General features: G+C 32.8%; 1 protein-coding gene across 1 annotated transcript; it reads right to left on the bottom strand.

The window, feature by feature from the left end:
* Positions 1-14,897: 14,897 nt before the first annotated feature.
* On the bottom strand, positions 14,898-16,028 carry LOC129289099 (phospholipase A(1) DAD1, chloroplastic-like). Its single transcript, XM_054925915.1, has one exon. It carries the CDS (start codon positions 15,981-15,983, stop codon positions 14,898-14,900), a length of 1,086 nt encoding a protein of 361 aa, XP_054781890.1. The 5' UTR covers positions 15,984-16,028.
* Positions 16,029-16,127: the final 99 nt, after the last annotated feature.

Raw genomic sequence — 16,127 nt, 5'->3', positions numbered from 1 at the left:
TTTGAATAAGAGGGAGAAAATGGAGTCAAGTGTTTATAATTTGATAATTTTGTACTATGAATATGATATGATGATCCAAGTATTACAATTTTACTAGCATCAAGAGATCGAGTCTTGGTCCTTATATATATGTATATATATTATAGTCTTGGTCTCGTTATAAATTATATATTAATTCCAAGCGGCCGGAATTTTCTGTTTCAACGATATCGGCTATGCATGGAAGAGCACTGAATTTAGGAACAACTACGTATTGGATATGTGGAGTATACCTATTTACAAGTAAGTCTCACAAAATTTAGAAGCCACAGTTATTTTCTTTGGAACCTGAATATAATTTGGAATTAGAGTGGAAAGATAATACTAATGAAATACTGCAATTAGATATATAACACATGATAAGTTTAACTATTAAATATGTAAAGTTATAATTATAAAATAGTAGAGTGATAGTTGTAAATCACTAATGAGGTAGTTAAACTTTGATTGTAATGCATGATCAGTTTGAATATAAGATATGTGAAATTATAATTGTAAAATTTTTAAGTGATAGTTGTAGATTGTACACAATTAGTATAGAACTTTAACATATAATCAGTTTAATTATTAAATATGTGTACCGTGAAGTTACTATCTATTGTAAAAATTTAAAGTAATAGTTATAAATAACTGATAAAGTAGGTGTAAATTATTTTATTGATTTAATGTATTTTTAGTAGGTGTATTATTGTTTTTGCACTGTAATTTCAAATTACACTTACATCCCAATGAACTTGACTGTGATTTTTAAATTCTACAAGACTTATTTTAAATATGTCCATTCCATGAGACCTATATATAATTTTTCCTTGACTTTATTACATTATTGATTTTTGACTATAATATATAAAATTCCTTTGAACTTTGAGGTAGTATAAGATCCCATGACCTTTAAATGTTTCAAATTAACTTCACTAATTTTTTAATTTTTTTTATGAAAACCCCCTGATGTTAATCAACTATATATATTATCCTGTTAATAGAGTTTGGCATGTTAAATTAGTGAAATACGGATCACCTAACATAAACCAATTAGAAGAGATTAATGTCTCTGCAATGGTGCTTTGTACAATGCCACACTTTGCATCTATTGAGAATGCATGCTTACTCAGATTTGGATTTGGTGAGTGCCATAAGTACACTGAATAAGTGAGTGTTTTAATTACTATTTATTTTCCATCAATACTTGAAAATTATCAAGATATATTTCTCTCTAAAAATTCAAAACAATCAACACAATTTTAACACTTTTTACTCTTGTAGTTTCCTTCAAAAAGCTTAGATTTGGTACTTTTTGAGTATTATATGACAAAATCTTTGACAACCATTCAATTAAATCAAACCATTGTTATCATACCACATGAGATAATCATTGAGTGAGTGTACTTAAGCAACTCACTGAATCCAAATCTTGTTTACTCCATAACTTAGAGTCATACTTATCTAATCAATTAGTAACATTGGGGTCAAGCTCCTTCAGGTGTTTCATGTGATGGTTAAATTCTTGTTTAATTGTCGCCCTACTTGCATTCCGAAGTTCATCTTTTCAAAATCTTCTCCTTTTACTTGAGCTTGAAATTGCCATCTAAATGCCGAACACAACCTATACTCACATTCTATCACCTTAAGCACCTCTTGCAATCCATGCAAATTCATTAAATGCATCTATAATTATTTAACCATCATTGATTATTAATAAAAGAAATAGAAATACATTAATATTAATATTAATAATACTATAAATACTATACCTTTTGCACATCTGACATCAGAACCTGCCCTTTATTTTGGCACAAGCCAATGTCCTCAAACAAGTCATCATATCTTAACTCAAAACCTAACTTTATCTAATGTAGACTTTTCCTATCTACTTAAGTCCATCTCACACTTAGACATTGTAATAATCTTCCTCTCAAGTGTGAATCAACAAACTCTCCATATCAAAGATGCTCTAGACATCTTTAGTGTTATAAGTTGTAATAGAGAAACTAACTCTTTTACTATTTCACAATGTTCACAAAATTCTAACTTATCAGTAATTTGACAATATAAGAGGCCTTTCTTACTTAAAGTATTTATACTTTCTTTTTCATACGACCATATGGCCCAATCGTGTGTGCCATAGTTTGAGTAGTATGAGAATAATCAAGCATAGATGTAGGGGCCTGTTTGTCCTCTCTTCTGTCTCCGCTTATTCGCTCTTCATTCTTATCATGCACATCATCTGCATTAAGTGCATCTTCATTCCTTATACCTCAATTCCATGACCCTCCTACTTGATTATCATGCAACCATTGATTAACTTCAACGGCTAGCATGATCTCTTGAAGAAAATATTAATTAATTGTATTCATCAGATATTCTTTTGTGGGATGTTAATTTGGGAACCCACGGTTATTGAGTTGTATTCTTGGGTTTCTTTCGGTAGATTTTTTTTAATTGTTTTTGGGTTTTGTTTGTGAGAGGGCTATATATAGGTGAAGCCCAGCATTTGTTATTTGGTTGGCTTTTGTAAATTGACAGCCCAATATTCAATAATATGCATTATTCAGTCATTTTCTGTTCTCCCCAATATCTCTATCAAGATTTTCATTAAAAAACAAGTCAAACTGATCATTATTGCTGTCGAAAAATTCACACCCATTTAGATCAATTTGAGTCTTTAACGCTCCTCCTTCAACTCTTTGATCCTCCCCATATATATATATATTTTGGATCTTCTTGCCTTTCAGCTATGTTCTTCTTCTTTTTTCCCTTTTCAAAAATTTAGATGAATTGGGTTCCAATGACTCATTAGGGTTAAGATATATTTCCAAACTTAAAAAACACTTACAAAAATACTTATAGATCACGTAGACATCCACTAACAAAGTGTTGTTAGTGGACACATAGATTAGCAATGAGATTTGAACCACAGCTTTGGGGATTATGGGCCAAATCATTACCAATTAAGTCAATTTTTATTGGTTACAACTATATTCTCTTTCAAGATCATTGTCATCATCTCAATAACTTAACCTAATCTTTATTTAAAAAAAATGTGTATTATATTAAAGAAAATTTTCATATAAAATAAAGGTGAAAAAGATAACTTAATTAGGAAATGAAAGAAAAAAAAATCTACGATCTCTTATTATTGCGAGGCTTCAAAACTTTCAATTTGCCTACAAGTAGTTTTTCTTTCTTTCTATCTATTTTTTAACAAAATGATACAAATCACCAATAGCCAAAACTGTCTTGTTCTAGAGCAACACGCAAACCATTTGTAACATTCTTATTTCAAGTTTAAAAAAGTTCAACATACCAGAATGGAAAAGGTTAATTTTTTTTTTTATTATTATTATTATTATTATTATTGTAATAATAATAATAATAATAATAATTATAAGCATTGTTGCAGACCAATTACCTTTTGTCTTTGTGGTTGGGGCAAAAGAAAACTTATAAGAAGTTGTCAACGGATAAACCAAATACTAGAATGGAAATTGACAAATGCAGAAATAAATTATACCTTAGCTTTTGTCTTGTTCGCAAATGCAAGTCTCTTCCTGTCTTGATTCTGGAATTGAATCATGTATGTGTTGCGACGTCAAAAGAATTATTTTGTTTTGCGTCAGGAATGGGTGTACAGCAGCAAGAAGAAAGGGCAACCATGGTTTTTTAATTGATGAATGGTATTTTAATCCTCATAAAAGATAATATAATTTTAACACAGTTATTATTAACTTACATAGGATGCTACATAAGTTTCTATGTGTCGACAAGTCAAATTCTGTTAATAAGATTCTGAAACTGTTGAATTAATGCCAATGCAGCACATTTTTCTACACTTTCACATACTCTTGGTTATAATTGTGAATGTTTTGAGTAGAAATAAAAGAAAATGGGCTTTGGTTGAATTTGGCCTTGGTGATGGAATTTATTGGTAATTCTTTTGTAAAAATCATGCCGTTTGAAAGATCCAATAGTTTAGTTCATGGTTTCAAGTGACTTCTAATGGGCAATCATGATAAGAGACAGCTAAATGATGCTTGAGGAGGTAGTAGACCATAAATAAAGATGGATCTCCTTATGCCATGTGTCATGACGCATGTGCGGTATGCCATAGCATATGGCATAGAGAAGAAGGATTTCCTGGAATGCCAAGTGTGCCATGACACATGCACATATGTCACAGCAGACTTAAAACAAATGACAATATGCTGTAGTGCATTAATGTACACTTCGACACACTCCTAAAAATGCTCTATATGTCAAGGCACATTGCTATATACTGTAGTGTATGGAGCAAAATTAATTGTTGTTATGCATTTTAGCTATTGAAGCAAAAATTAGGGTAATATATAATCATTTCCATGCTGCCAAGGAACACACAAAAAATTTCCAAAGGTTCTTAGATGCTAGCTTTGCTAAGGTTTTGGGTTTTTGAAGGAAATTTGGCCAAGGATTGAAGATTTGAAGGGATTCAAGTGCATTTCCTTCTCTCTCTCTCTCTTTTTTTTTTTTTTTTTGCGTTTCTCTTCCCTTTTCTCTATGTGTTTCTAATGTGGGTGCTGCATATTTTGACGTTTATTGCTTTGTTCTAAACATAAGTAGCTAGTTTTCTCATCCTAGGATTATTTTGAAACTTTGTATAGATTAAAACTTGATTATTTCTCTTGTTTAATAATTAATAATATATATGCATTTATTTTATCCTATGCTTAATGCGTCTAAATGTTTGATCACCATTTAAATTATTTTGTTAACTTGAATTGTGCTTGAGAATGCCAATTTAGGTATAAAAGTTAGATAAAATAGTGTTGGACTTGAAATTTATAAAGATAAATGAATAGTTTTGTTGGTAAAAATAGACATATTTTGTGAACCCTTCATAGTCAAATTAAGATTGATGTTTCAAATTTATTTTCATTAATTATTTTTAAGAGATTGAAAAATTTTAGTGCTTGTAAAAATATTTGATTATGACTTGAGAAATATTTTTCAAGTAAATTAGAATCTTAGGTTAACACTTGTTTTCACTAAAAATCATTTTGAGAGTAATTAATTTGAGTTTTATAACATACAAAGGGGAGAGATAATCCTATGTCCTAATTCATCTTTGAAATCTAAGAATCAATTGTTTTTTCTTTATTTTCCAATTTTAATATAATTTGCAAAATCAACTTTTTCACTCAAATTGTGTTAAACTCAACTAAATTGAATTTGCATAGTCATGTGTTTGGTCATTATTTTTAAATAAATATATGAGAGAATAATATTTTACTTACACTTTATTACTTGTCATGCACTAGTGATAAAAGCACTTTTTGCCACAATTAATAGCCTATTTTCACAACACAAGATGGTATGTAGTAGAGGAGAGTAATGTAATCAATGAAGATTTTTCACCACAGTTGACAATGGAACTATGGTAGAAACTCACAAGTTTCTAAGTTCAGGCATATCAAAACATTTTAAAATTTATTAAATGAATAATTATTTAATTAATATTTTTTAAAGACAAGCAATTATAGCAACAGGCTCACCAGAGTTCAAGCACATTAAAACATCTTAAAAATTATTAAAAGAATAATTATTTAATTAATATTTTTTAAAAAGACAAGCACTTATGGGACATTAAAATAAATTTAAATTAATTAATTAAAAAAATTATTTAATTACAATTTTATTTTATTTAAATTCATTAATGATATTTTATTAATAATTATTCATTTTAATTTTTGGCCATAAGTTTCTTAGATAGATTTAGCCAATGTTAAATTTGTTAAATAATTAACAAATATGTATTATTAACTTTTTAATTAAATTTTATTTATTTTAATTAATTATGGCATACTCATAATTTCTGCCAAAATATCTACATTTTTTCACTTATTTACAAGATTATTGTAAGATCTCTCATACTATTCTCTAATTAACTCAAATGTTAAGGAAATTAAGGGACTAACCCCAAATAAAAATTTCTAATTTGTGACATTCATCAAAATAGGATCCCAAGTTTTCACATGGAAACAATTCAATATGTCTTTACAAAAAAAAAAATTGAACTTAAAGATGTATGTGGAAGCATGGGATCACTCACAAGTTAAAGCATTTGCATAAAATATGAAAACAATAAAAATGATGCAAAAAAGTAGACTTGCGTCGCCGCTTATCATACATGCACCGTGGCATGTATGTCTCTATGCCATGTGTCGCGGCTCAAGCACCATGTTTGACAGCATTACTGCTGTCATTTGACAGCAATAGAGACAAGCTTTTGATGTACCCTATTTCTCTATCCGACATCTGATTGAGATGATATAGGTGTCTATAAAGAGTTATTTCCTCACTCTAAGTAATGGCACTGGTTTCACAATCAAATTATTTCTCAATAAAAAATTGGACACCCATTTTACAACTTACTCCTTTACACAATTTAAACACATCTTTGGTGTCCTAATTTTATTCCAAGTGTCAAAAGCTTTAAATATCACCCAGACCCTACTTAATAGACTATTATGGACCTGTGCAATATATCATATCACTAGCAACACATATAAAACATATTTTCAATGCTCAACCCCTTAATCACAAAAAGAGAAGGGGGAGTATTAAATTCACAAATCATCATATCATTCCATAGTAATCACAATCTCACTAACTTCCTACTTGCACTAATATTTTAGCACTATAGTTGATTTCACGATCAATATAAACACACCTTAAGGCCCAAATACACAATATAGTTTAACCACCTAGTGCAAGTAAGCCCAAAAATATGGATAACTCTAGTTAGCAATATCATGAAAGATTATATGAAACATTCTCACTCCACTAAACATAATTAACTAATACAATACTTGCTAATCAGAAACTTAACTCAACAAGATAATTACCAAGGTTATCCCAAGTTTTCTAAATAAAAATGAGTTAAAATCGATCAAAATCTTTCATATCAGAGTAAAAATAAGTTATGGAAGCATGAGATACCTCAAAGGAGTAAAAGAAGTCAAAAATAGTTAAAAAAACAAAACATGTGCTATGATACAGGGCAATACGTCGTGGCATATTGCTCTCTGTACCACACCTTGCAACTCAAGCACCATGATATGATAGCAGAATCAAGGAAACTTCTGACTCGACCCAATTCTCTATCCGACGTCCGAATGATGTGATCTAAGTGTCTACAGAAAGCTCTTTACATGAACTAGCTAATGGCACAGGTTTTACTTTCAAAATGAGTCATACTAGGAAGTTGAGCACCCAAACACATTTAAACTACTTTCCAACACTTTTACACAAAATGGGTGTTCAAAACCCTCAGCAAGTGCTAAAAGCTTTTCTTAACACCTGGACCATGTCCAATGGACCTAGGACTACCAGTACAACACATCACAAGCATCAAAACATCAGTATAATAAAAATTCACTTTTTAACCCCATTTTACCAAAAACAGAGGGGAGGTAATTTGTCATTGCATCTCACCTAAATTATTCACAACATGTTTAAATCATTATTTCTACACTTGCACTAGTATTTTGGCCCTATAAATATATATATATATATATATCAACATACACAAAGACTAAGGGTCCAAAATACAAATCTAACATTTCAAACAACAAAATAGTACAAGCGTGGTTGCATGCATCCTAGAATTGACAAATCATATACTATTATACAATTAAATCTAAACTAGAGACATATAGTAAAAATATGCTAATTTCCCACCTCTTTAACCTTCTCCCTCTCAACACTAAAGCTAGAGCCTGAAAAATTTTAAATAAAAGGGGTGAGTCTAGCCACTCAGTAACTAAGGTTAAACCTACCCTATGCAGTTATATATCAATTATAAACTAAATACATGCATGAAGAAATCAAACACATAAAACATGCTGGCATATATCATATCTCGTTATTTATCATTAAATAACTTCCTTAGCTCTCATAACTAGGTGCATTGTCACCATATTCTCAGATATGTGACATGACTCATACTCATGCGACTTGCCACCACTTATCACGTGTGACCTGTCATATATTTAATTAGGCAATGATCAACCAACCTTATATCTTCGTTATTTTCTCATATTGAAACTATGAGCTATAAAACTGATTAGGGCTCCATCCGTGTAACTAGACTACTCATGCTCACCAATTGTAAGGTGTGACCTAGCCAAAGATCACAAGACTTACTCTCGGACCACGGCTTCCCCCATTCTTGAATCCCTGAGGTGTCTCATATCCTAGCCTATTCTCCTCATTGAACCGGTGGAGATAGCTAGGTTCTAGTTCCTCGACAAACTATAGGACAATCCCTCAACAAACTGTGGGATAAGACTATACCCCCATGCACTGTAAGGCAGCCTAAATACCATATAAATTTTCTCTACTCTAAACCCCTAGTCGAACTCTCATCACTGATCATGCCATAATTAATATTTACTCATTTCACTTTTTCGTTTTCATATACTCATTATTATAACAATTACATTGGGCTCACGATCATACGCTACCCAAGTATGTACTCTCATCATTTTTTTCAAAATTCATTTCTCATAAACACACAAATACCTCTACACATCATCACATTCATTTTCCAAAAACCTAAGCATATTCATAGTTAAAATCCTCTTGACTTCATATTTTACATTTTTAAGCCAAAAATAGCTTTTTCATGCACTCATTTAAACTAGTATATAGTTTTTACTTTAAAAATCAATCCCATGCATGTAACACTCATAATTCACATTTAACAACCAATTAACATATAACTACCTAAAGTAGAGTTTTCCCCGGTTACCTCAAACTTTTGAGAGGTTAAAGGTTTATCCTTTAATTAGCTAGCTTCCAACTTGAATTTCTAATCCAATAGGTGACCAAGAGCCAAAACTATAATCAATCAAGTTAAATTTCATCAATATAACCAACTCAAGCATTTAAACTCTCAATCTCCCCTTTTAAATTGCCCAACATTTACTCTACAAGAGCTGCAGCCTATCCATTAGGTTTAATGATTACCTTTAGCCCCCAATAGCATTAATCAGCCATTAAATCCTTATTAATTGCATCACAAACTTCCAACCATCCATAATAAATGAGATTTTTGAATATCAATGGTGTCCAACAATCCAAGATACCAAAACTCATTATACCTAAGTTTAGATACTATAATCTACTCTCATTAACTCTATTTGAGTTAATAAATTCAGACCCATACCTCATATAGACTAAAATCACCATTCTCATGTAAACCCTAACTTAAATCCTTGAAAAAATGAAAGAGAAAAGGAGGAAAAGGGCTTAAAAATCTTACATTGGATGATTTAAAGCTTCAAACCTCCTTAAATTCTCATCTAAGTTGTGCCCTAGCAGAGCATTGGTGCGTCTCTCTGTTTTTCTCTTTTCTTTTTTTTATTTCTGTCCTATTTCATGTCTAATAAACTACAGAAAATGGCCATGCATGGCGGTGGACGCACAATACACTGCAACACATGGCACAGAGAGGTCCTCCCTCATTTAGAAACAGTTGTGTGCCATGACAGACAATCTCTACGCCGCAGTGTGAGGCACAGCAACATCAACTCTTTCTTTTCTTCTCCCTTTAATGCTCAAGTGGCCCACCTCGATATCGAACCCACAACTAGGGCTAAAACACCATCACATGATTATTAGACCTCTTTGCCCGCACACCACAACTTACTTAATTACCCTAATTAGGTTTAATTAATCAAAGAGTTAAAACTCGAGATGTTACATTATACACATTAATAATAAAAAAGAAAATGAGGCCAATTGATAGGATAGTAATCTTATACCTTAAATCGTTTCCCTCTATCTTATCCTCTTAAGCTAACTCCTATAATATTGAAGAGAAAGGGTAAGTACAACCACTCAGTAACTAATGAATCTCTAACTTATACTAATACATGTTAATAAATTTAAATGTAGGTGGAAAAGATATCATTCTTAAATCATTTAGCATGTTGAAGAATACTATTCACATTTCTCATTTGTAGTAGCATATAATCATGAGATAATAACTTGATAACATAAAGTCACATGGATATAAGACTAATCACATGATTTTTTTTCACTAGGGTCACAATACTGACAACTATATGCCCTTTTATCATTATATGCATGATTACACCTCCCTTATATCCTCCTTATGCCTCTAATATGAAACTATAGGCTAAAATACACTGGGCTCATATAAGAGATGAGACTACTCTAGCCATTCATGTGTGAGAGGTTACTCGGCTAAGGTTGCCTATCTAACTTGTGGGTCACAGTTTCCCCCAAATCTCATGCTGTAGAGTGTCATTGTCTCTAAACTAGCTTCCTTGTCAAACAAGTGGATAATTAGTTAGGTTTGAGTCCTTCATTGAACTAGTAAAATAGTCCCTCGTTGAACAAATAAAACAATATGAATAATAAATCCACATAAACCATTGAGCTCTGATGGAAGCCTTACCATATAGATTTCAACTTACTACTTCACTTTCTAAGTAAACTCTTGCCTCTCATGATCATGCAGTGCATAAATACAATATCACATAACATGCAAAATTACATAATGTTCAGGCATGCTTAATACTATCATCGTATTCATGTTACATATGTTCATCACATAAACACATCCCAACCAGTCACAAGACTCTACTTTACTTTGCATCATTGAACTCCACTAATACACACTTCATTAAACTTCTTAAAAAACACATCATTGGACTCCGCTTATAAACATTCATGGAACTTTCAATTTCTCACATTCATTGAACTTCACATTTTACACACATCATTAAACTCCATAAACCATAACATTAAACTCCATACAATCACACAAAATCATTGAACTTCATTACACATGATCATATTTGATTTTTCAAGATATTTTATATCACAATTTCATTTCAATAAATTTCACGTACTCCAAATATAACATTTTTAAACAATAAAGAAATTAACATATAAAAGCACAAGAAAGAGGTTTCCCTAATTACCTCAAACTTTTAAGAGGTTGAAAGGTTTTACCCCTCAATTAATCACTCCTAAAGCTTTCACAAAGCTTGAATGATGCCAAATGTGATCCCTTTACATTTAATCACAATATAAATTATCAATATCCCTTTCAGTAATTTTCACTATCTAATTTAACACTTCTTTACTCTTAAGATTCAATCCCTTCACATACAAAGGTACCTATAGAGTTTCTTAGCTTTCTCTAACTCTCATTAACTTCATTGAACTCTTAAATAACTGTTAATGGAGCTAGGGCTATGCAACGGGCAGGACAGGCTGGCCTAAGGGGTTGCCTGCAGCCCATCCCATTTTGTACAAAATGGGTTGGGCCAGCTCGTACTTGTATACAGCAAAATGAGCTAGGCTAACTCATATAGATATAAGCAAGTTAAGTGTAACCTGTTTTGTGTACTAGCCTCATTTTAATTAAAAACACTAGCAAAAACCTATCTAATTTCCAAAACTCTTCAATCCTTTAACAAAAAAAATTTTAGAAAGCTAAGAAATAAATAAAGCATTGTTTGCCAAATCTTAAATTAACCTAGATCAAATTCAAATTCATCAAAATTTCCTAAAGTGTAATGATTATTCCCAAATTACACCCAAGCCAAGTACCAAAAAATTCATCAAAGCAATTCATCAACAAGTTTATTATACTTCAGATCTAGATAAAGGTAAAGCAAGAATGAGTGAAGGAATCTGATGTTGAGTGAAGCAAGAAGAGAAGACAAGCACTAGTTGGATGAAAAGGGATGTATCGACAGGCAACAGAGGTAGACAAGGTAACTAGTCATCCCATAGTAGCAATGGAGGGAGATGTAAGGGTTTCAGATAAAGATTGAAGAAGAAGGGCAACAAAGTACATACTCGAAAGGTGCAAATTACTTATTTTTTGATTTCTTCCTACAAGTCCTTTTGGTCTCCTTTAACTTCAGCCTTGCCATAAACGAGAAGGTGACAAAGCTTAGGCATTGACAAAGTCAGCAAGAGAGAGGAGTGAAAAGATAAGATGCTAAGGTTCTTTTATTTGGGAAATGGGAATTTGCAAATGTGTGACATAAGGTGGGGAGGTTAATGGGTTAGGCTTTACATGTGATTTTTTGGATTGACTTTTTTGGCTAAATTTTGGACTGACTCAATCTAATAGAATTTTTAATAAAAATAATATATATATATATATATATATGGGTGGGAATGGGCAGCTCGAAGGTCTCCTATAGCCTGTCCTGCACATATTTTTTTCTAGCCCCTTTTTTATCTAGCTCGCCCGTTTTTATTTCTGGCCAGGTTTGGGTTAGCCCAAATTAGCTAAATACATGCGAGTATAAGTGGGTTTATGAGGTCACAAGTCACTTGCTCACCCTAAATGGAGCCACATTGCTCCAACCACCTCCTTAATGGTGGAATTTCATATATTGATGGCTTTCAATAACCAAAAATGCATAAAGTCATAAATGTTAGGTTTAAATAGCTTAAATAACTCCCATTAACTCTATTTAAGTCAATGGGTTTAGACCTATAGCCTTTATGGATCAAAAATTATCTTTTTCAACAAACTTTAACTTTCAACTTCAAGAAAAATGGAAGAGAAAGAGAGATTCAACCCTAGGAAACTTACCTTCAGTGGTTGGAAGCTTTAAAATACTCCCAATGCTTCTAAACCATTTATCCTTTTGTTTCTCTTTTGTTCTGCATCAATTTCATGACTTACTTCTGCAAAATTTATACCATGCACTATGGCGCCAGTCTCTATGCACTGCAACATATGGTGTAGAGAGCATGATCTTACCTCCTTGTGGCCCATGTATGATATGCCACAACATGTGGCACAGAGCCTTTTCCTTTTATTTTTCTCACTTTTTGATGTCCAGGTAGCCTAACCTTGCTCCAGACTCAATCTTAGGGCTGAAATCACAACCTATAACACTTATTAGCTCTCTATAACTATACACCACATTAATTTATTTAATTAACTTCATTTACTCAGTTAGTTAAGGATTAAATTCTCCAAGATGTTACATTTTTTACCATAGGTATTTTGGAAACTGTGGCAAAAAGTCTATTGTTAAAATACCATTTTGCACTAGTGATGGCTCGTGCACTTGTGGAGAGTACAACAAAGATAACAGAGTTACTAATGGTAGGGGGTTTTGAAAAGAAAAATAGAAGGAAGTGAGGTTAATTTTAAACATTTAAAGGTGAGAAGTGTCAAAGACAATGGCCTTAAAGCTCAAGAAAGTTTTTTATATTTTAACCTTGATTTTTGTTTAAGAAAACATTATACTCTGTCTAGTCCTTAATATAAGGAAAATTTAATTAATTTGTTGCCTATGAAGAAATGTTAGTTACCTCTTTGAAATTGTTAAAAAAATGTTATGCTTCAATTTTACCTTCCTTTGCAATTAATAATCATGATAAATGATTGTCTGGAAAGTCAAACAATAATAAATAATTAAGGGATAAAATTAGAAAAATAACATTAATTACTCTAACTTTGCCTTATATTATGGACAAAAATGCTTTCAAATTTTATCTTATAGTAAGTCAATCTCTAAATATCTTAGTTACAACACCATCTTTATTTGAGCGTGAGGCCTAAGATTTGAACCTTGCATTATGTGTAACCGTGTGTGTGTCTCTCTCTCTCTATTATGGAAACAGGGGAATCACATCCAAGGACCTATAAATAATGTTATTCATAGGCAATGATTGATAACAAGTTATCATTAAAAAAAAAGGGTCTAAATTTTCATTTTAACAATAATCTATTCTGTATTAATCTTTATCTATAAATAGCATTTTTATAGGTGCTTGGATGTGATTTTTCCTATGAAAAAGGCTAGACATAATTTAAAAAAAAAGGATAGTAAAATTTTTAGTCCCTCAAGTTTATCTCAATGTTCAATTTAGTCTCTCAAATTTAATTTTTATCAATTTGATCTCATACATTTTCTTAAACCATCAAATTAATCATTTAATTTTTTAAACACAAATTGACTCTCAACTTAATTTAACATGTAAAGTATATTCATGATGTGGAGCACATGCACACACACATATAGAATTAAATAAAAGAAGTTGATGGTCACTTTTATCCATGAACTTTATCCCTAGGTCTGCCACTATCTTAAACTTGACATTGAGTCATTTTTGCCTCTAAATTTTTATCTTAGAATTTGCAAGTACCCTGAACTTGATTTTAGGTCATTTTTATCCTTGAACATTTTAAATTATATTTTTTATAATAAAATATTATATATGGGTCTTAGTCTTCTTTCTCTCCCCCTCTTTCCTCCCCACATTCTCTCTCCTCCATTCCTTCAGTCTTCATCTCCACACTTTGCAATAGAATCAATAATTCATGCTAAAGCCCAAATAAACTTAAAAAAATTTAAAATTGAGCTTAGTAAAATAATCATTTTTAATGTTTTGACCCATTTGGGCTGGCCCAAATACCTCTAAAAATTGTCATGCCAAGCCTGCTTAGGTTCAAACTTGACCCAAATATTTGAATGTAAAATAATTTTTATAATAAAATATTAATCATATATTAAATTTTAATTAATCCTTTAATTCATTTGACTAAGAGACCAAAAATTTTGATTAAATAAAATGAACCAAAATTTTTTAATCCTTTCTATAATTTTATGGGTTCTTGTCTGTAATTTTAGGTCCTTCATTGTAATTTGTAGTCATTTTTTATGTCTTAAAGAATGGAATTATATTGCATTATTTTTAAAAATTAAAGATTAATTTACACAATAAATAAGTTGATCTTGGACTTAAAGTTTATATTATAATTTGCACATTTACCCAATTTAGTCACTTAAACGGATAACATTCTTGCGTCACCCACGGATGAACCTCTCAGCGGTGGCTCTGAAAGGACACGTAGAACCAACAAAGCCATCGACTAGGTGGAGATACGTGTTCAGATTGTGACACGTGGCAGCATTCAACCCACTGAGGTACGGAGAATCCGTGCTACGCAACCGAAGCTCCTTCCCCACCTCCGCGTAAGTCCACTGCGCATCCTCCAATCTCTTTTTGACCCACCTTGCCACGTGTGCACTCCTACCATCTGCCACGTCATCATCACGTTCAAAGACGAACCCTGGCACTTTAGTAACCACATCGTCGGAATTCACTATACGTAAAACCTTCGTCCCTTGATTCTCTAGCTCCTGCCGGAACGTCCAGTCTCCAACACGAGGCCCGCCGAACGATATCACGGTGACCATCGGCTTCCGGTGCTCGAACCACAAGGAGGTTTTGATGTCGTACGCTGTGAGTGTCGCCAGCGCCGCCCCTAGACTGTGGCCGGTGAGGGTCAAGCTTAAGGGTTCGCCATCGTAGGTTTGGAGAATCCGATGAATCTCTTCACGGACCATTTGTTGAAGGCTCAAAGAATTACAAGCAGCTGATGTGTACAGACTCAGGAACCCACTTTGCACCATAGGTCCATGATCCTCCGGCTCTGATTCAGAGCCTTCCAGAGGAATATGGGTGAGATTGGCACGTAAATTTTCAAGCCATTCCAAGCACGTGATTGTTCCTCGGTATGCAATCACGACATCTCGACGGCCAAGTCGTCTGATCTCTTCTTTGTTGTCACAGACAGCTACGTAGCCGATGTTGCTGGACTTGTTCGAGAACCAGCATGGCGCCCTTTCGACCCAACGAGGTAGCTCAATCCCTGAGGTTGCTCGTAGGTTCATGGTTACTTTGTACCCGGTGGTGCTCGGCAAACAGCACCGGTCGGAGAATTTGCTCTTGGGGAAGCGACATGCTGCGTAGGAAGGTGAAGAAGGATCGAATTCGAAGGATTTATATGCAGCCTCGACGAAAGTGCCGTACCTGAGAATCTCGGCTCGTAGATGATCATCCAACGGATCCAGCAAACCGTCCCAGTCACTGGAACCTTGGTACTCCATCCATCTCTTTCCAAGGTGGAACCTCGACGACGAGGAGTATGAGGAGGACAAAGATGATGAAGACGACAACTTAGTGATGTCGGACGATGAGCTTGCTGGACTGTAGTCCGACGTCAACGAGTTGTGGGGTCGTTTTATTGTGCA

This window comes from Prosopis cineraria, unplaced genomic scaffold (genome assembly GCF_029017545.1).
Source record: "Prosopis cineraria cultivar Desert tree isolate PC_DT_omini unplaced genomic scaffold, ASM2901754v1 PC12, whole genome shotgun sequence".
NCBI classification, from domain to species: Eukaryota; Viridiplantae; Streptophyta; class Magnoliopsida; order Fabales; family Fabaceae; genus Prosopis; species Prosopis cineraria.
The sequence above is the reverse complement of the archived record's forward strand: the minus strand, read 5'-3'. Positions and strand labels throughout refer to the sequence as shown.